Raw genomic sequence first — 20887 nt, 5'->3', positions numbered from 1 at the left:
CACACCTGTAGTCCCAGCTTACTTAGGGAGCTGGGATGGGAGGTTGAGGCTGCAGTGAGCCGTGATCAAGCCACTGCACCGCAGCCTTGGGTAAAAAAGTGAGACCCCATCTCTTAAAAAAAAAAAAAAAAAAAAAAAATGGAAAGAAAATGGAGTACAGTGGTGAGAGAACAAGACCCTAAATTTTAATATCATCTTCCAGTTAGATCTTTTTTATAAATGTCAGAAGAATTGGACTGAAATACCATGTGCCTTTGTGGCCCTGTGAGAACCTTGACCTTTGCAGGAATTGCTGCCTTTGTTAGACTCACACCCCTTTAGGAGAATGAAATGGGAACCAGGTATTCTAGATGATCCCCTTTTTGGAAATGTACCTCCCATAGCCCACCCCACCTCCTAACCCAGACCCAAGTCTAGCACTCCCACCCAACTCCACCTCAGACTCCACAGTCTTCTTCTAGCTCCACTATCTCCAGCCTTCAGTTTCCCAGTAGCCCACCTCCTTACCAACCTATATGCCATTCCCTACTGAAGGAACAGAACCCTGCCAGGGTCAGAGTGGCATTTCCTACCTTCCTAACCATTCTGACTTATGGCCACTTAGGGATGTGGCCAGTGGGGATGCTGGGACCATCCAGGTGCATGTACCTTTTTCAGTATTTGATCTAGCATGAGGCAGCCAAAGCTTGGGTCGATTTTTAGAGGACCCAACTAAATTCATGGAGGAATTTCAGGGTCTCTTGCTCTCATTTGAGTTAACTTGGGGAGTTATTCATATTACCTTGTCCACATGTTGTACCCTTGAGGAAAAGCAGTGTATTTGGGTAGAGGCCAAGGCTTATGCTGACAACTTGTTAGCTGGGGACCCTGAACTTTAGGGGGCATGTCTGTGCTTAACAATGACCCTAATTGGAACTATCAACAAGCCCAGGCTAATCCAAGAAAAAGAAAGTATGGTGACTTGTTTAGTGGAAGGAATAAAAAAAAATGTACACTGAGCCCACCTGTGATAAAATATGGGAGATAAGGAAAGGATGAAAACTAAGCTTTGTTCCAGGGTCACCTCGTGGAAGCCCTAAAAAAATACATTAACATTGACCTCAATACTGATGCTGGCCTATTTTTACTAGGGACACACTTTATAAGCTGGTCAGCACTCAACATCAGGAGAAAATTACAGACATTGGCTTTGGGACCCCAAATGCCCATTAAACCAAAGCTTGATGTGGCTTTCTGGATATTCAATAATAGGGACAGGGCTGAAGAGGCTGAAAGGACCCAGCGTGGCAAATAACGGGACAGATAGCAGGCCCAAATGATAGAGGTTGCTGTAAGTAACACCTTGCAACCTCAGGGTCACCCAGAGAGATGCTTCACCCATGAAGCAAAAAGGCCTAACAGCAAACCTGCAGGCAATAGTTGCTCCTTCAAGTGTGAAGTAAGAACTGTCCCAGCCAGGGGAGCCCACCCAGACCCTGTCCTCACTGCAAGCAGGAGGGCCACTGGAAAAGGGATTGCCCTCAGCTCCAATAAAACAGGACATCCAATCCATAACGGCCATAACTGAGGCCTGAAGGGGCCTGAGGTTCTTGGAGTCTCCCATAAAAGGCCCGGTAATCATAACTGAGGACCCTTGGGTGACTCTTGACATGGCAACTAAGAATATCAATCTCTTAATTGATACAAGGGCAAGTTACTCTGTCCTAAATGGCCACTGTGGGCCCTTATCCTCCAAAAGCTGCACTGTCATGGGTGTCAATGGCACCCCAAAATCAAAACACTTTACAGTGCCCCTGAACTGCAGGCTAGGAAACTATATGGTAACTCATGAGTTTCTTTCTTTTTTTTTTTTTCCTTTGGAAAAACAAAGTTCATGCAACAATGACTTTCTAGTTATGCCAGAGTGTCTTTCATTAGGATGGGACTTCCTAGCCACCCTTGAGGTCACTTTGCATTTATCAGGCCCAGGGCGGGGGCGGGGGGTTCCTTTTTGGCAGTGTTGTTTTCTATGCCAGCCTCAGAATAACAGGAGATCCCTCCCAAAATAAGGTCTCAGACCCACAAGTATGGGACCAAGAAAGCCCTGGCAAAGCAATTGATGCTGAACCAGTGATCATCTCTTTAAAAGACAAAAATAATTTCCCACACAAGCATCAATATCCTCACAAACCAGAAGCCAGGCAAGGACTCCAACCTCTAATTGAATGTTTTTTAAAACGTGGCTTCCAGATTCCATGTTAGTCTCCTTGTAATAAACACTCCTGGTCCTCCCTATCCAAAAACTAATCAGAGCACATCGTCTAGTTCAAGACTTGAGAGCCATTAATGAGGCTGTAATTCCTTTACACCTGATAGTGCCAAATCCTTATGCCATACTTACTCAAATACCAAGAGACCAATGGTTCATGGTATTAGATCTTAAGGATACTTTCTTTTATATCCCTTTGCATTCTGACTCTCAGTATCTATTTGCTTTTGAGAGGACTAATCCTGGAACTAATATTACCCAGCAGCACACTTGGACAGTACTACCTCAGGGCTCTAGGGACGGCCCTCACTTGTTCAGAAATGCCTTGGCACAAGAATAAAGGGAGCTAGATCCAGAAATGGAGAGCCATTCTCCAATATGTGGATGACATCCTTGCATGCAGTCCCACTAAAGAGGACTCAGAGAAGAATGCCATTCAAATCCTAACCTCCTGGGGAAAAGAGGGTATCAGGTCTCTCGATCCCAAGGCTGAGATTTCTAAAACCAAAAGTTAAATAGCTGGGGTACATCCTAAGCCCAGAAAACCAGACTTTCTCCATTGAGTGAAAGGAGGCTGTCTAAAAGGTGTGACCTCCACAAATAATTAAGTCAGATCTTTTCTGAGAATGGCAAGATTTTGCAGGATGTGGGCTCATTACTAAGCCATCATATGAGGCCCCAATAGGGCCAGAGCAGGAACCACTTGGGGAGGTCTGTGTGGTAATAAACCACACTCGTTCTTATATTAACAATTCAGGATTAAACTGCAAGTTTGATTTACCAACAGACTACCTTGCTACATAATTCAATAATCCCACTGCTCAACATGGATATTCCGCCCCTTGCTTAAAAAAAACCATAAATACAGAAACCCCAAACCCCCATGCACATGACTCTCTCTCTTTAGTACACCCTCACACCCTTTTCTTGAGTGTGTAATTTATCTTCCAACTCGTCCCTGAATTCCTTCTTGCATCGGTGTCAAGAGCCTGGACAAAGCCGGGGTGGAAGTCCCTCCAGCTCCAATCTCACACTGCACCCTATGGGGAACAGAATATGAAATGTATTTCGTTCTCTGCAGCTTGCCCTTGCTTAGCTCAAGCCAACAACCCACCATTTGGATTCATTCACCCTGCCTGTGCCTCAGAGGCCAAGAGCTAAAGAAGCCCAGGCCCTGATCCGCTGTCAGCACCTGCTGGGACTCATCACCCTGCATGAGAAAGCTACTCAGGGGATCAGAAAGCACAGCTTGCCCTGCCTGCTGGGTGGAAAATCACAGAGCAGAGAGGCCTCTTTGAGTAGCAAGGACTCCAAGTCTCAGCACAGGCTGGTAAGCGGGAGGACAGGGCTGGTCTGGAAGGAAGCTGCAGGGAGCCTATGACAGCAGGGCTGTACAAGGACCTGGAGCTAGTTTGTGAGAGGATATATATATCTGAGGACACCCCGAAAGCTATAAAGTCAGGTGGTATCATCATTAAAGAATCTGAAGGCCAGAAGAGGACCTTCATCAATGCAAACATCGTCAGGTTTACACAACACGACCAAGATCTTTAATCTGAAGAATGTAAGTTCTGTTAAATTATCAGGCCCAGAGAGTCATTAAAATGAGGCAGCAATCATATTCTACTCACCATTTTGAGGTATGCACTCAACTCTTTTAATTGCTTGCTACTGCCAGAAGTAGCTATAAATTAACCTAATAATGTCACAGCAGACTCTATAACCCATACTCTGTAGCTTAACAATGTATAGCCAATCACTAATCAGTGTTATTTCTAAAACCCATGAGAATTCCTAACAGACCACTCTGTATAGCCCACTGCTTGTCCTACTCCTCACTTTTTTTTTTTTTTTTGAGACAAAGTTGCACTCTTTCACACAGGCAGGAATGCAGTGACACAATTTCAGCTCACTGCAACCCCTGCCTTCCGGTTTCAAGTGATTCTCATGCCTCAGCCTTCTGAGTAGCTGGGATTACAGGCACCCACCACCACACCTGACTAATTTTTGTATTTTTAGTAGAGACGAGGTTTCACCATGTTGGCCAGGCTGGTCTCGAACTCCTGACCTTCTGATCCACCTGCCTTGGCCTCCCAAAGTGCCAGGATTATAGGCCTGAGCCACCACAGCCGGCTGTCCCCGATTTTTTGCCTTTAAAAGCCTGCTTGTAACAAAGGCAGGACAGAGCTCACATCCAAGGTTCCTTGGGTCTGCGTCTTCCAGGCAGCCATCCTCTCTTTGGCTCAGTAAAACTCTTTAAATTCTATTTGGTGCTTCAGCTTCTTCCTTTTAAGTCCACAGCACTGACTTCCCTTCCCAATCCTAAAGTCTAACTTATGCTTTTGCTTGTAAAAGCAAAAGGGAAGTGTCCCTTTGCAAATTATTCAGGGCTGTGGGTATAAACAACAAAATCAACTAGCTTTGACCAAATAAAGGCCTTATTTGAAGGTTCAGAGACCCATAGGAAGGGCAGAGTCACAGAGTGAATACAATTTCTCTCCCTTATTCTGCTTCTCCTACATTCTCTGAGACCAGGCTCCTCCCAGTGGTAGGAAACATGGTCTAGCCACTCTCAAACCACCTATTTCTCAGCCTCCTCTATTCGGCATTCTAACTGGGAAATCCCAGGGCAGGACTTGTGCCAAAGATAAGTAATAAGATTCCCTTACAGAGGTGCCCTCAGGAAGGGGGATATAAAGAGGAAGCAGTTTGAGTCCCTTGGAGTGAAACAGTGTGATGCACTTCCATGGTCTTGGGAAGACTCCCAAATTCTGGGGAGGACAGGTTGGCAAGCACTGACTGGTCTTCCTCTTAGATTCTAAGTCAGATCTCAGCAAGCTATCTAAGGGGCCAAGCACGGACCCTCTTCTTCATACGTCTCCATGAGCCCACCAAACAGTGGAGCACATTGCTGGTGGTGTTCCCCATTAGAGAAGTAAATATCTGGCTCTGAGCCTACTTCTTCCCAAGTTTAAGGAAGTGTTACAGAATGAGTAGATGTGCATGTGGTCCTGACAACAAGCACCTTTCCCTCATCTCTGCCATTAGGAACATAGCACAGGTCTCCTTCAACATGCAGGAGCCTTAGACACAGAAGCCAAGGAAGCAGCGTTCCCTGGATAAAAGACCATCAACTGTACCCTCAAATAACTTGAAACTATCTAAATGCTGGTAGGCAGGAGGCTGAATCCAATAGGTTTCTTTCATTGTCCATTCATTCTTCTCATCCCAAATTCCCAGCACAAGCAGGTGTGGCCTTTGAGGGTATGGGAGACACACCAAGCTTAAACAGATAAAATTGAGACAGAAGAACCTGGACCATCAGAAAGGTTAGAATAACCTTTCTAAGGAGTTCTCCCCAGACAACACTTAAGCTGAGGAGATGCCACCTCTGGGGGCTGCACCTGAAGTGGTTACAGGGACAGGCACAGGAGCCAGGGCAGGCTTTCTGGGTGCAATTTTGTGCAGTGGCCTGGAGACTGGGACCGAGCCCCCTACCAGGCAGTGCACCCTGCTAAGCTCTGGGACTCATAATCTCTTGATTGCTTAAAGTTCCGAAAGGAGGTTTCAAAGACTGGATAAATGGTTTGAGGCCCAAATGGTGGTGGGGGGCAGCTGTGGTAAAGAAGGGAGGACTGATGGGGAGTGGAGACAGCCCAGAGGGAAAAGGTCTGGGGGCAGGGAGGGGAAGTCCAAGAGAGAAGAGAAATCAGAATTAAATGAAAACAGGGTTTGTAGCTGGGCCCCTCTCAGTAAAGTTCTGCCATGCATGCATTAACCTTCCATCAATGAAAACAAAATCCAGGGACCTCATGCCTGCCTGCTGGGGCACATAAAGCCTAGGGGACATAATATCTTCCAGGTGGGTGTGCCCAGAAGCATACATTGGTACTTGACAAGTCATTTAAAACTGACTGTCAAGGTCAAAACAACACCATCTGTAGGCACAACTAAAATGTCTTCATCCATTCCCCCCCCCCCCCCCCGAGTTCTCTGTTGTTGTTTTAAACTAAAGCACAGTTTGAGCAGCAGACAAGCCTGACAACTGTTCAAACATACGTATGTGCAACTTATTAGCTTGCAAATGGAGATATCTGGAAGCTAAAGACGTGATGGGGGTGGGGAGGCAAGTTAGCCACTGACTCTGAGGGGTCAAAAAGGAGGAGGTCTCTGAGTGGTAAATTGCTGGGCTAAAGGAAGAAGACTTTCAGTGATGGAACCCACTCCTGATGGAGTATTAAAAAAAAAGAAAAGAAAAAGAAAAATGCTGCTTTTCACTGATGGTGCACAAAACAGAGGGAGTTATCAAAAGAAGGGGCTCCTGCTCTTGAGATGTTTATTTTGCAATTAACAAGGGTAAAAGGGCCAGGCGAGGTGGCTCCCACCAGTAATCCCAGCACTTTGGGAGGCCGAGGTGGGCAGATCACGAGGTCAGGAGATCTAGACTATCTTGGCCACCATGGTGAAATGTCGTCTCTATTAAAAATACAAAAACATTAGCTGGGCGTGGTGGCACACACCTGTAGTACCAGCTACTCAGGAGGCTGAGGCAGGAGAATTGCTTGAAGCCAGGAGGTGGAGATTGCAGTGAGCCAAGATCACGCCACTGTACTACAGCCTTGGCGACAATGCAAGACTCCATCTCAAAAACAAAAACAAAAACCAAGGGTAAAAGAGACCCCCTTCTGAAACTTTTGCTTGGGGGCCTAAAATTTAAACACCTACTACTGCCTAGGTGCCCATGGAATCTAAGAAAATCCAAGCCTCATGATCTACTAGCTCTTACATTAAAAAGAAAATATACATGTGTTTTAAATTGCTGAACGAAACTGAATCACCCCCATCCCTGTTCAAATAAAAAACTTGATTAAAAGCCGGGAGCGGCGGCTCACACCTGTAATCCCAGCACTTTGTGGGACCAAGGCAGGCGAATCACTTGAGGTCAGGAGTTTGAAATCAGCCTGGCCAACACGGTGAAACCTTGTCTCTACTAAAAATATGAAAAATTAGCTGGTCGTGGTGGCAGGTGCCTGTAATACCAGCTACTCAGAAGGTTGAGGCAGGAGAATTGCTTGAACCTGGGAGGAGGAGGTTGTGGGTGAGCCTAGATCACACCACTGTGTGAGACTCCATCTCAAAAAAAAAAAAGGCTCAAAATAGACAAATGGGATCTAATTAAACAAGAGCTCTGCACAACAAAAGAAACTATCATTAGAGTGAACAAGCAACCAAAAGTATTGGAAAAAAGTTTCACAATCTACCCATCTGACAAAGGGCTAATAATCAGAATCTACAAAGAACTTAAACAAATTTACAAGAATAAAACAACCCCATCAAAAAGTGTTCGAAGGATATGAACAGGCACTTTTCAAAAGAAGACATTTATGCAGCCAACAAACATGAGAAAAACTCAAATCAAAACCACATTGAGATACCATCTCACACCAGTTAGAATGACAATTGTTAAAAAATCAGGAGACAACAGATGCTGGAGAGGATGTAGAGACACAGGAACACTTTTACATGGTTGGTGGGAGTGTAAATTAGTTCAGCCACTGTGGAAGACAGTGTGGACATTCCTCAAGGATCTAGAAATAAAAATACCATTTGACCCAGCAATCCTATTACTGGGTATATACCCAAAGGATTATTAAACATTCTATTATAGAGACACAGGTACACATACGTTTATTGCGGCACTGCTTACAACAGCAAAGACTTGAAACCAATCCAAATGCCCATCAAAGTTAGACTGGATAAGGACAATGTGACACATATACACCATGGAATACCATGCAGCCATAAAAAAGGATGAGTTCATGTCCTTTGCAGGGAAATGGATGAACCTGGAAACCATCATTCTCAGCAAACTGACACAGGAACAGAAAAGCAAATACCACATGTTCTCACTCATAAGTGGGTGTTAAACAATGAGAACACATGGACACAGGGAGGGGAACATCACAGACAGGGGCCTATTGGGGTTAGGGGCCAGGGGAGGGATAGCAGAGGGTGGGGGGTTTGGGGAGGGATAACATTAGGAGAAATACCTAATACAGATAATGGGGGGATGGATGCAGCAAACCACCAAGGCACGTGTATACCTATGTAACAAACCTACATGTTCTACACATGAACCCCAGAACTTAAAGTACAATAAATAAATTAATTTTTTAAAAAGGCTCCCTGAGCCCAACAGTTGGGGGAATACTGCAAATCCTGTCTCTGTCTTCAAGATGCACAGACATACCAGGATATTAAATCAGGATTATAAGGATATTAAAGTCTTTCTTAGAAGCCCTCCAGCAAGGAATCCCTTTTAAGTTTGTTTAATCCATTTATTTCCTAAACTAATTAACACACAGTTCCCTTTCCCACATTATTAACATTCCACAAAACTAGTCTTCCTTGAAACCAACTTTAGAAACTCCCAATTTAGATTTAGGCTAAAGGTCTCATACTTCCTTGTGGCCACAGCATCATCAACATTCATCACACCTGTCCATTGATACATGTTTATCAAGTGAGTTTTTTGCTTTGCTCATCTACCCCTTGCCAACTGCCAGCTTTCAGTAGAATGTTCCAAGATTGCACACCTTGGCAAAACTGCAGCCGGCTCATTTCCAAAGGAAAGCACCATCCTTAGGTCCTCCGGATGTCCTCTTAGAGGAGACCCACTCAGAAACTAGGATCTGCCAACCACAGTTTCCAACAACTTAGCAAGGTGGGCTCCCAGGAGCACAGGCCAAAGGTGGGTTGTATCACACTCAGAGGAACACCTCCTCCTTCTTGCCTACCCTAAGTCTTGGCTGCGGAGTCCAACTCATTCACACTTTTCTGGAATGAAGTTCCAAGATTTCCATTTTATGGTGAGAAGCGGGGAGGTGACTATTCTTAGCAAGCTAGCTGGGAAGGCAAGAGCAGATTTGGTTTGTTCAATGACTGCAGATTTGGCATTCTGTCTTCTGGGAACAATGTCTAGACTTTCTGAGGAGTCACCTCTATAAATAGCATGGTTAGTTAACCAAGAAGTATAACACGTACTACTATGAGCTCCACTCTGGGGTTAAATCAGGGCAGATTTGTGCAATATATCTCAACCCCCACTTGGTATTCAATTTTTTAAAAAAGTAATTCATCTTTGAAGGGTGCATCCCCCTCCCATCTGTGGCCTTTCAATATAATCAAGTTAACACTTCCCTTAAAGAAAAGGTGGCAGAGACACTCTTCCAATTATGATTAAGGCTGAAATGTAGAGACAAGGCAATTTCTCACCCGCATAATGCAAACAGGGCTCTGTGGCACAGAGGTGGGCTCCCGCTGTATCTTGGCAATATTCCCTCCAGCAGAGCGTGTTCAGACATTGTACATTGCCTGGGGACTTTCCAGAGTTGGTGTTTTCCCTAAAAGAAGTCTATCCTTAAAAGAAATACTTAACAGCGCCATGCCCACATGCATACATTAGCAGTACAGAAGCTGGTAGTATTTGTTCACTCTGTGTAGTGGTCTAAGGAGAAAGAGCTTGTAAGATTGGAAATATCCCAAGTTAGGCAACTTTGTGCACTGAACTCCATTGGTCTTTTTCACTCAGGGAGTACGTTCTATTCAGTAATGATGCTTCTGTAGAGACATAAGTGGGAAGGTGGGAAAAAGCCTTTCTTTGCAATGGAAAAAATGGCAAGGTGGTGCTGACTGGCTGTCTCAGGCACAAGGACTGGAAGAGATTAGGAACCTGGGATGACATCAATAGAGAGATGATTACAAAGGCAGGGAGAGGAATGATTGCTTCAGGAAGGCCTTTCAGAGGCCTGACAATTTCTCTTGAGGGATGGCCCCAGCAGTGTTCTCTGAAGGTAGGACTATCAATCTATGTATGGGGAGAACAGTTCAAAGAAAACCAAACACTTAAGCATAATCTTTCAGAGGGTGAAGAAGCATGGCATAATGATGATAAGATGCTATTCTCGATCTGACAAGCAACACAGCTGTTTGACAGCAGAAAGAAGATTCTAGCTAACCCAAAAGCTGTAAGTTCACTCTGCCTGTTGCTCCAACAGAAGAGAGAGAGCCTGGCCCCCAAGAACTCATGTGATACAGAAATTTGCCTGGTATCCAGATTCTATGGCTGTCTCAAAGCCAGCCCACAGTGAATGCTGATCTTCAATGTTATCTTCAATCACAGTGACAGTATGGTTTCGGTGGGGGAGACCCTGAAGCAAGCATGCATTGCCTTAGAAACAGTTAAGATCAATTTTGCCTAAGTCTGGACCGCCAGACTCCCAGAGCCATCCCAAGATGAGGCCATTTTACTTGTCTCCCTGACTTCCTGCTTCTAAGTGACTCTGGGACATTATATATCCTCTTACACCTGCTCTGTAAAAAATGGAACATACACATGCATTCTCACTACCTACCTTGCTTAGTACAAACCAGTATCGTCAAGACCAACAAAATTATCCCAGCCAAGGGCTTTCAGAGTCCAAGAACAACACTTTATGAATACCAGTTACTATTTCATGAATACAAAAATGAAAGAAAGAACCAGAACACATTAGAAGGGGAAAGCCTCTCCCTATAACATAGGATGCAAATAAAGTCAAATGATTTCCTCAAGAAGGAAAATAGAAGTAAAAGAAAAAATGGAAGAAGTGAACACAAAGAAAGCAACAAAGGGGACGCACACACCATCATAAAACACCTTGTATGTGCCTCACAGCTCACAGCTCATTCTGTTTGTTCATCTCTACAGCAACGGCAGGGTTGCCAGTAAACAAGGGATTAAAATTTTACTGAATAAAAGGATGGTATGAGCTGCTTTCTATCATTCACACCCACCTGTTCAAAAAGGCAGAGAAGAGTTACACTGCAAAACAAGGGAAAGAAATGCCCATTCAAGATCCTTTTAAAAATAATCCATGCATAAAGAAAATTGAGAATGTATTAAAATCTGAGAAAGAAATGACAACAAGAAACAAAACCCACACACAAAACAAAAATATGCAGCACGTCAGAGAAAGTAGAGAAGTTGGCAGCCATGGTGAACTGAAAGTCATACTAATTTAAGGCTCAAAATCTGATTCCTGAGGCAAAGAATTACTACGGCTACATCTTGCTTTGAAATCGGGGTAACATCCCCTGAAATCCAAAGAGGCATTGTTTAAAAGTATGGTAGTTTTGGTTTGGGGGATCAAAAATTCAAGTAAAGCCAACAAAGAATAAGCAAAGAAAAAGTTTCAAAGCTGTGAAACCTTGCTACTTAAGATAATGACAGAAATTTATGACTGCCTCCTTCCCCAGCAGAAAAGAGCACAATTAGAAAGCCGAAAACAACAGGCCCTTTGTACCAGCATGTTATGTTTTGCTTATTCTATTACACATTGGCTGGGAGATAAGAATAAACAGGACAACACCCAGTCTAACCTGGGAGGAGGAAAAAGCTGGTTACATTCATTCTTGGGCATGTACGTGCATACCATTTACTTGCAAATTGAGGTACTTAAGAAAATTGTGCATGCAATAGTCAGGAACTAGTATAAGCATTCAGAAGTCTTTTATTGCACAATCAAATCTTTTAAGAATAAGCCTTGTATAATAGGGAGCTTTATAGTTTTTCCTTATAGTGAAGCACATTGAAGATTTTAAATAATTGATCATTTTCTCTATGCTCCCTGTCAATCCTATTTTTTTTTTAAAAAAAAAAAAAACCTTTAATACTAGGATGAGCAAATATATAGACACAGCTTCCCTCTCTGTGACTGATGGTGTCAAAAAACCTTGCAAAGAATCAACAGCGACCAGGGGAAGAGAACATGGTGATCTGAGACTTCTCCCTTCTTTACAAAGGGACAGTTGCCAGTCTGGGTGCCAGGTGTTCTGAGAGCTTCAGCCATGGAGAATTCTGCTGAAGAACAGCAGCTGCTAAGCTAATCAGGTTCTAATTAGCCATTCAGGAGATGATATGGACATCAACGGTCCCAAGAAAATTTAAAAAAAAGATTTGATCTTATCCCATAACCCCTTGTAGGCTCTGCCTAGAATGACGGACCTGACTCAATCTTGCCATTTCTTAGTGGCTCTTTTGTTCCTGGCACCCAAGCTAATGATGGGACTAAGGAAAGCCATTCTAAAGAGCTCACTGACCTGCCACCATCCAGGCCTTCATTCTAGTCCTCCAACTCATGAGATTGGTTCTCACCTGGAGGCCTGTGGACTGGAGTGTTTTTCCATCAGATGGTCACAAAGCTGATTCCTTTTTATTCCTCAGTCTCAGCCCAAATGTCACTCTTTAAGGAAGCTTTTCCCTCTCACCCTAATGATGCTACAGATTCTCCCACTCTGACACTCACTTCATTTTATTTTCTTCATAGCATACATCTTAATTACTTGTTTCACGTATACTAATTTTCTCCCCTGACTTGAACGTCCACTCCATAAGGACAGAGACTTCATCAGTCTCGTTCACCCTTGTAGGCTCTGCATCCTGAGTTTTATCTGGCACAGTATACACTTGATATATATTTATTGCGAGAATAAATAAACAATAAGCAAATGATCAAGACTATCTGGTATAGAACCAGTGGGGAAGAGGTCACAGAATCTGTCACCTGTCAATGACCACACTGTAGTCATCTCTTCCTCTCAATTTTCCCAGTGGGACAAAGGGTAAAGCTGCACGTGAATAGCTGAGCCATGAAGCAGAGCTATAGAGCACATGGTTTTTAAACTTCTGGGCTCTTAACAGAAAACCACTCTGAAATAAGTTGCAGGAGATTCATGAAATTCAAATACAAAGAAAAAAAAAGAACATATTTAGATGTCAGCAAGGTAGTTCTGCCAAGCTAATTATGCCCATGACATGTAATTGTGAACTGCCGAAAGACAAATGTGAAGCAAAGCATTTATTATACACACATACAGAGGTAAGACTAAGGTGTTAATTTTTTAGCAACTGTCATAAGCCTGGTTCTAGAATATTATTCCACTAACATTACTGCTGTTATAACAAAGAATGTAAGTGTGATGATGAGCTCATTTCATGTATTTCTTAAAACTAAGAATTAGGCTTGCCAGTCAATCCCCAGCAAAGACTCTGAGAACAGATGAGGACACAATGGAAATGTTAGAATATTAATTAAACCAACAGGAAGAGAACTGTGTGTATTTCAAAGACGCATTTTAAAGGCATGCATATTCTTCATATAGACATCATAGTAGTCAAGCCAAGAAATGTACGCTTTATGGTTCCTGATATGGCAGATTCATTCTTCATGGAAGGCAAAAACACAATGCAACAAAAACTGAAAGCCCACACACAACCACTGAGGAAAGCATCTGAAAGGCAAACTAGTGATTTTTTTCAGAATCAGAACAGAACTAAAGCCTCTCTCCTCTGGAACAGGGATTCAGAAAAGGACTGGGGTAGGGAAGCCGGTCAATTAGTAATGGCTCCTGTTATATTAAAAGGTGACAAAAATCATGAAGAAAAAGTGTTGATAAATGTTCTAGTTACTGATATGTTTGAAAAGCATTCAAAATTCTAAAATATTAACTGTGTATTATTTACCTTCTTATCAACTGATTTATCATTACCATACATTCAAGTTTTATAAATGTGTTTTTTCCCCCACTTCACTGAAGTATCAGAATCAAGCTCAAAAACAGAATCAAAGAGACTTTTAAGTTTATTCATAAAAACTATGAAATATAACATTTAAAATAGTGGAATCATTATTAATATTATCCAAAATTCTCAGAAACTCTTTAAAATGGTTAATTATAATTCACCCATTTTAGTTCATGTAGGAATGTTTAATGTCATTTGCCAAAAAAGAATACTGAAATGGTATAAAGTAGGATTCATTACAATTAAGATCTAATCACTAAAGAAGTCCAGAGGTATGGAATTTATGATCTTGCATACATGTTTATAAAATATGGACTCGGGAAAGAGCCATTTACTTTACCAAGAAGTCCTTTGATCTCTCAGCATATTATAACTAAGAGGACAATGGAGGTCTTTTTGGATGACTCCTCCTAGCCTTGAGGTTTCTCTACTCCTGTTTAGGGTATGAAGTTGACTTACAAAACCATCATTTTTGTTCCAGCTTTGCTTTATACAATCCCAAGCAAAGCCTCGACCATAAATAAAGCAGCAGGGCCCCAGTAGCCAGCTGAGTCATAAATCCCATTCAGCTGCATGTGGCCCAAGGTATTGGGATTCTGACAGGGTCAAGCCAAGCAAGTGGAATCAACTGAAGTCAGAGCTTGCAAAAACAGAGTGCTCTCCTTCCCTACCCCAACTAGCAGTGGAAGATACCACAATCCCCCTTCTATAGCTCTCATCCAGGAAATGGTAATAACTCCAGGAAAACCTCTAGACCTGGGCAGACTTTACTTCCACTGTCTAAAAAGAAAAAAAAAATGGTATTTTACAACAAATCACAAATTCTGAATGTATGGTTCTCCTACTTTTAAGCATAAAAGCAGTTTTGTTGCTGCTAGGTTATTATCACCATCATATTTTTCAACATTTGTGCCCAGGATCATTAGGCCGTATGGTACTTAGGCTTACTACTTTAAAAATACTGAGTTAAGCACGTTTAAATGTCGCAAAAAGCAGCAGACGCCCTACCTGCTTGGGCATGCAAACTCGAAAAGAGAAGGTTTATAGAATGGCCTGCAGGTCAACTCACTCTGGTTTTGGCAGACGGATGTCAGGAAGGAGCTACAGAAAACAGAATCCTGTGCATGAAAAATACTCTGCCTTTGGTTCCCTCAGGCTAGAACTTGGAACTGCTAGCAAACATGCCCTAAAAAGCTGCAATTCTCATAAAGTGCTAAAAACTCCCAAGTAAATATGGCCCCTCAAACCCGTGTACAAATAAGAAACATTTAATGAACAACTCTTTCTTAACCAATACCTCTACTTAAATTAAGTTCAGCAGACTCTTCAAATGGACAAAAGAAGCCCCCCATTATGACAAATTCTATGTATAGACATCCAAGACAATTATATGATACACATAACCATATATATATATAGATATATATAAAATTATCCTAGTTTCTGTATTCCCATTACCTTCATAAATATAGGATAAAAATGAGTCTAAATGACTTTCTCAGACCTCCTCAAGGATTAAGGCGAGCCAGCCAGTCTTTTTAAAGTCTATGTATGTAGTAAAGATCAAAAGCAAATGTTCTGGTCAATTCTTTTCTGCTCATGGTTTTACTAAGAATGTGTGCAGTTTTCAGGGAAAACACCACAAATGACAGCTGCTCAAAAGCATGGGAATTAACTGGCAGCAGGAATTTCCTTGACTAATGGGGAAAAACTTGAAGTCACATGTTTTGGTGAGCTTATTTTTCCCATCCTTAGTCAAGCATATTCCCTGCTAATGATTAAGATTTTCACCAAATAGAAACATAACCAAGTAAAATCTTGAATCCATTTCCTATCTTTTCTCAGTGGGACACAGATACCCATCAATGACTGAACAATGGCAATAATGAATAGATTTTAGCTTAAACACATACAAGGAACCAAACCAAGATACAATAGGAAAAGTACATTTATTATATTAAAAAATAGTAGCAAGTGACTTCTCCTCCAGCCCCCACAGTAAACATATCTGCTTTGAGGTGTTTTTCTAGCAGTAGGGATGAATTTATACTAATTCATCCACAGTCTATCTGACACAGGGGCTCTCAAGTCATTGCCCTTGTGACCAATGGTGAGAATGGACAAGACAGCTGGTCAGGATTAGGTGAGTAGCTGTGGCCTTGGAACCAAGTTATGTTACTGTGCTCAGAACCTGATGCTATAACCTTGGGCTCATTAGCATTATGCTGTCATCATTCAAGCTAACCGCCACTGATCAGCGGTGATCCAACATTCACCACTCTGGGGGCACTATGTCTTCTCAATCCCAGCAACAATGTAAGCCTTTTCTTTTCAACACAGTCTGAATGGAGCCGATGACACTCAAAGGTTTATGCATGAGGGAGTCTGTATTCAAATTGTCCCTCAAGGCAGCGATGAGATGTCCAAGCATAAGCAGCCATAGTCTTTCCACTCTAGTCAAATGACAGCTCTGACAGAGCTCGAATAAAGCAAGCCATAGTCTTCCCAAAACTAGGTACCCCAAGTGCCACAGTGGAACAACATACCTGGCCATCCCCAGACTTGGAAAGTTGGCAGGGACGATGAGAACATCCAGCCGAGAGAACGGGTGTGTTCCCAGAACAGAATGTGCTGCTGAGAGGCAAGGAGGGATCAGCCGCAGAAGGGTCTCTTGGCAGGCACCCTTGAGGCACACGGGGGCAAAGACCCGATAAGGAATGATCTCCTGGGTGGCGGCAGAAGCGTTCTTGAAGCGGCAGGGGTATTCCATGTGACTACAAACACCAATATGCCTGGGAACAACACAAAATAAATAGATGCACTTAAGGTAAACCATGTTTATTCCTCCTGTTGTGGAGGTGAGGCATGTAGACAACTTTTAGGAGACAGGCTCACAAGCAAAGACTGCTCATTTCAATTCTTGGTTTGACTGGCTCTGTAAAGCAGTGAAAATTTACAGGTCAAATACTTATTGATGTGTTTGAATCAATAGACTAGCTTCAATCTAAGATAAGCGAAAGCAGTAAAATTTTGTTTTAGAATAAACTTTGTTCTGGAGGATTCAATAATTAGCCAGCCGCCACACATGGTTAATTTCATATTTTTTAGTAGAGACGGGACTTTAATATGTTGCAGGGGACTTTGTTGTGGGGGACTCAAAACAATAAAACTTCTTACCAAAATACAAATAATTCCTCCCTTCAGTTAGGTGTTTTCAATTATCACCATATATGACCAATCTCCAATTAGAGACAATTCATAACTCACAAAGGAAGGAGCAGTACACACAAATTAAATATCCAATTCTGAAATTACCTGGAATAAAAGACTTGGACTGAGGTAGAACCAAGAACCAAATGAAAGTTACAGGTTCAAACTCTTCAAAAGAACACAAACCATTTTACTGAATGGTGATCTAGATGTTCTTAACACAGCCCATCAAAAGCTGTTACTGAGGAATACAGAGGCACTTTTGATAAAATATTTTCCAACCCACTTTCAGTACAAATTTAACTGAGCCAGCCTTTTAAGGAAAAAGATCAGACCCCAGCCTGTTTCATCTGACCACTGCCAGTTATTCCATCAAAGGCAGAGCTGAAAGAAAATTCCTAGAACCTGAGTCACAGGCCTCAAGAGAACTTATAAACTCAAAGCTACATCCAACGGTAGTCAATTTTTTCACCTGATAACATGTCTTTTATTCAAACAAAATGAAAAACCCCTCTAATCTTTGTTTATTTATTCATGTTTATTTATTTATTTGAGATGGAGTCTAGCTCTGTCTCCCAGGCTAAAGTGTAGTGGCGCGATCTTGGCTCACTGCAACTTCCATCTCCTGGGTTCAAGTCAGTCTCCTCCCTCAGCCTCCCAAGTAGCTGGGATTACAGGTACATGCCACCACGCCTGACTAATTTTGTATGTTTTAGTAGAGACGGGGTTTTATCATGTTGGCCAGGCTGGTCTCAAACTCCTGACCTCAGGTAATCCACCACCTTTGACTTACAAAGTGCTGGGATTATAGGCATGAACCACCACATCAGCATATTATTATTATATTATTGCCCAGGCTGGACTGCAATGGCAGGCTCATAGCTCACTGTAGCCTCCAACTCCTGGGCTCAAGCAATCCTCCCACCTCAGTCTCCTGAGTAGCTGGGACTACAGTTGTGTTGCCTTGCCACATCTAGCTTTTTTTTTTTTTTTTTAAAGAGATGGAGTCTGGAGATGGGGTCTCACTTTGTAACCCAGAGTGGTCTCAAACTTCTTGTGTCAAATGATCCTCCTGCCTTGGCCTCCCAAAGTGCTGGAATCATAGGCATGAACCACTGCATCCAGCCAATTCTAACTATAGGGGCTCACTTGACTCACAGTGAATACTGAAAAATCTTAAGATGCTGGCATGTCCCAATACAGGCAGAATGCAACAATAATTCCTCTCCAAATTTATGAAGTAACTTTCGCTTACCCAAGGCCAGCACTCAGGAGACCAATGTGGCTAGGTACAGATAAGTCTCATTTTCTACCATCATGGTACACAGAACGCAGCTTCTAGCACCCAAAGGCATTTCACCACAGTGGAGAGTAAGAAAATGGGTAGAGACCCATAAAAACTTGTCAGAGGAAGATGACATGAAGGTCAGAATTCTTGACACTGAATTCTGGCCAAAGTCTCTGGACTTTGTGGAGAGAGTGAGTCAAAGTGACTGTTGGTGGACATTTAACTAAAAAAGGCTGCAGTGCCCACCTAATGACAAGTACTGTGCTGGTGTATGAATGCAGCCAAAGGTCTCCCAAAGTGAAAAAGGCCACTTAAATTAATCACCATGATGTTTTTTTCTCACGTATCTACACAGATATATAATATGCTACAGTAATTTCAGTTCATATGGTCTCTATTGTAAAGCTTTCAGAGTAGTTAAACAACAGAAACTGGAGATGTGCAGGCAACTTCTGGACAAAGCTGGGGCCTAAGTTTAAATTGTATCTACCATAGCACAATTTTGCAGGTCATTCTAATGGCCTCTCTAAACACAAGATGGGGAAAGATTATTTCTTGCTGCCAAGAACCCTAAAGTTAGAGAATGCTGAGGTAGCCAAGGATATACCCAAAAGTGGTTGGCCTAATGACTTTCTGATGATCATATACAACCTAAACCTGACAGAGAATATTCCATCTCCATGGTAAGTTCTCTCATATCCTTTTCCAGTCAGGAACAAGGTGAGTTAGAGTCTCTCTGGGCATAAAAGGCACTAGCTCAGTGCCTTTTATGCTAAAATGATTCTAGCTGTATGAATTAGTACCGTTATAATCAAAGCCTGGGAAAAAATCCAGGACTTTCATGCAGTCAAGCTCTGACCAGGTGAGAAGAGTAGGCTCCCACAGAGGAAATGGGAATGGCATCAGGGAAGCCACTCCTAGTTTTCCATGTAGGGATCAGGAAACCTGGGCTTTAGCATCTTCTCAGACTGGCTCTTTGTGACCAAGGCAGACAACTCAGTTTCTGGGACCTCTTTTTCCCCAACTTTAACATGGTCGCCAGGCTGGAGTGTAGTGGTGCAAGCTCAGCTCACTGCAACCTCTGTCTCCCAGATCCAAGAGGTTCTCCTGCCTCAGTCTCCTTAGCAGCTGGGATTACAGGCACGCATCATCATGCCCAGTTAATTTTTGTATTTTTAGTAGAGACAGGGTTTCACCATATTAGCCAGGATGGTCTCGATCTCCTGATGTCGCAATCCACCTGCCTTGGCCTCCTAAAGTGCTGGGATTAAAGGCGTGAACCACCCGCCTGGCCCATTCTGTGCTTCTACAAAGTCATGGTCTTCCACAGACTCAGCACCAACTCAAAAACGCTGCCCTTTCTATCAAAGCAAGTGTTCATATTCTTTACAACTCTAAGACCTGTTCCCCACCAGATTCCTCTTTCAAATCATCAGTCTCCATGCATTTTCTTCTGTGTAGTGCCCATTTTCCATGCCTTTAATTATTTTTGCTAAGTTCCTCTGGACTTTATCCAAGTTTCTGTGTCACGTTTAAACAGTATGGCTCCCACGAAGGTCTCAAGAGGTTAAAGCAACATAACACAAAGATTCCCCTGTAGCTGAAGGTTATACTACAGCTGAATAAAATTAATAAACTTTCAACAGCTTATCTGAGTGCCTTATAATCAATGTATTTACTAAAATGCTCACTCAGAGTGGCTGGAACATGTGTGAAAGTGGGGCAGGAAGAGGGAATGTTCTTACTATAATTTCACCCACATGAACACAGACCGTAAGTTCAGTGACCCACACTTTGGCCAAATTTCTGGAACCCAGATGAACACTTTCGGCAAATGAAAACCTGTGGTATAGCAGGCCCATGTGAAAGTTGTATTTACATGAATTTGACTTAGGTCTTAGGAAGGTTTGAAGTAGAACGGGTGCTGGGTAAGACAAAAGGGACCAGATGTGAACATAACCAAAAACACCACTGTGACTGGCACTTCAGAGCACCTTTGCTGGCAAACTTTGCATGAAGTCAGAAATGTAATGGATGAAAACACAGAGCCACTTTCCGGCAACTAAAGACAGTACTCATGAAGCACACGGCCGGGGCAGGACTAAGCAAACGTAAGCTACGCTTTTATCAGCAGTATATTCCTGATGGACAAGCATACTGATAAAGGAGGGGAAAACTTAATCACAGCTTATTACACCTGGAAGGGAGCCTGGGAGGAATCCCATTCACTGGGCCTCACAGTTTCATAAAAAGACACACTTCCCTAAGGAGGCAGCCCTGATCTCTCTCCCCAGAGTACCTGACTGGCTTGGTCACCTCAGGCTTTCTCTTTTGAATCTGCTTGCCCACAAAGGGTGCACTTTTGGGCCTGTTCTTGCCATGTGTCAGGTGGACTCTGCATCTGTGTTGCGGATGCCAGCAGCAGTCCAGCTGGGCTGGGAACTGGGTGGGTAAATTTGTCTCATTTGGAAATGGAGTCTCAGAAAGCCCACTGAGACAATGCACCTGAGCATTCCTT

The 20887-nt window shown here is 42.8% G+C and overlaps 1 protein-coding gene across 35 annotated transcripts in view; it reads right to left on the bottom strand.

The window, feature by feature from the left end:
• Window positions 1-20887, bottom strand: part of AOPEP (aminopeptidase O (putative)) — a 449451-nt gene that overhangs the window by 347149 nt on the left and 81415 nt on the right. For all 35 annotated transcript variants that reach the window (XR_013532554.1, XR_013532563.1, XR_013532561.1 and 32 more), the window contains one exon: window positions 16418-16663. Coding sequence is in view for 20 of the 35 variants with exons in the window: in XM_078365849.1 (XP_078221975.1) it covers window positions 16418-16663 (246 nt within the window). In the remaining 15 variants the exon portion in view is untranslated. The remainder of the gene's footprint in view (window positions 1-16417; window positions 16664-20887) is intronic.

The sequence above is a fragment of the Callithrix jacchus genome, chromosome 1, assembly GCF_049354715.1.
Source record: "Callithrix jacchus isolate 240 chromosome 1, calJac240_pri, whole genome shotgun sequence".
In the NCBI taxonomy this organism is placed as follows: Eukaryota; Metazoa; Chordata; class Mammalia; order Primates; family Cebidae; genus Callithrix; species Callithrix jacchus.
Note: the sequence above shows the minus strand (reverse complement) of the source record. Positions and strands in the feature narration are given on the sequence as shown.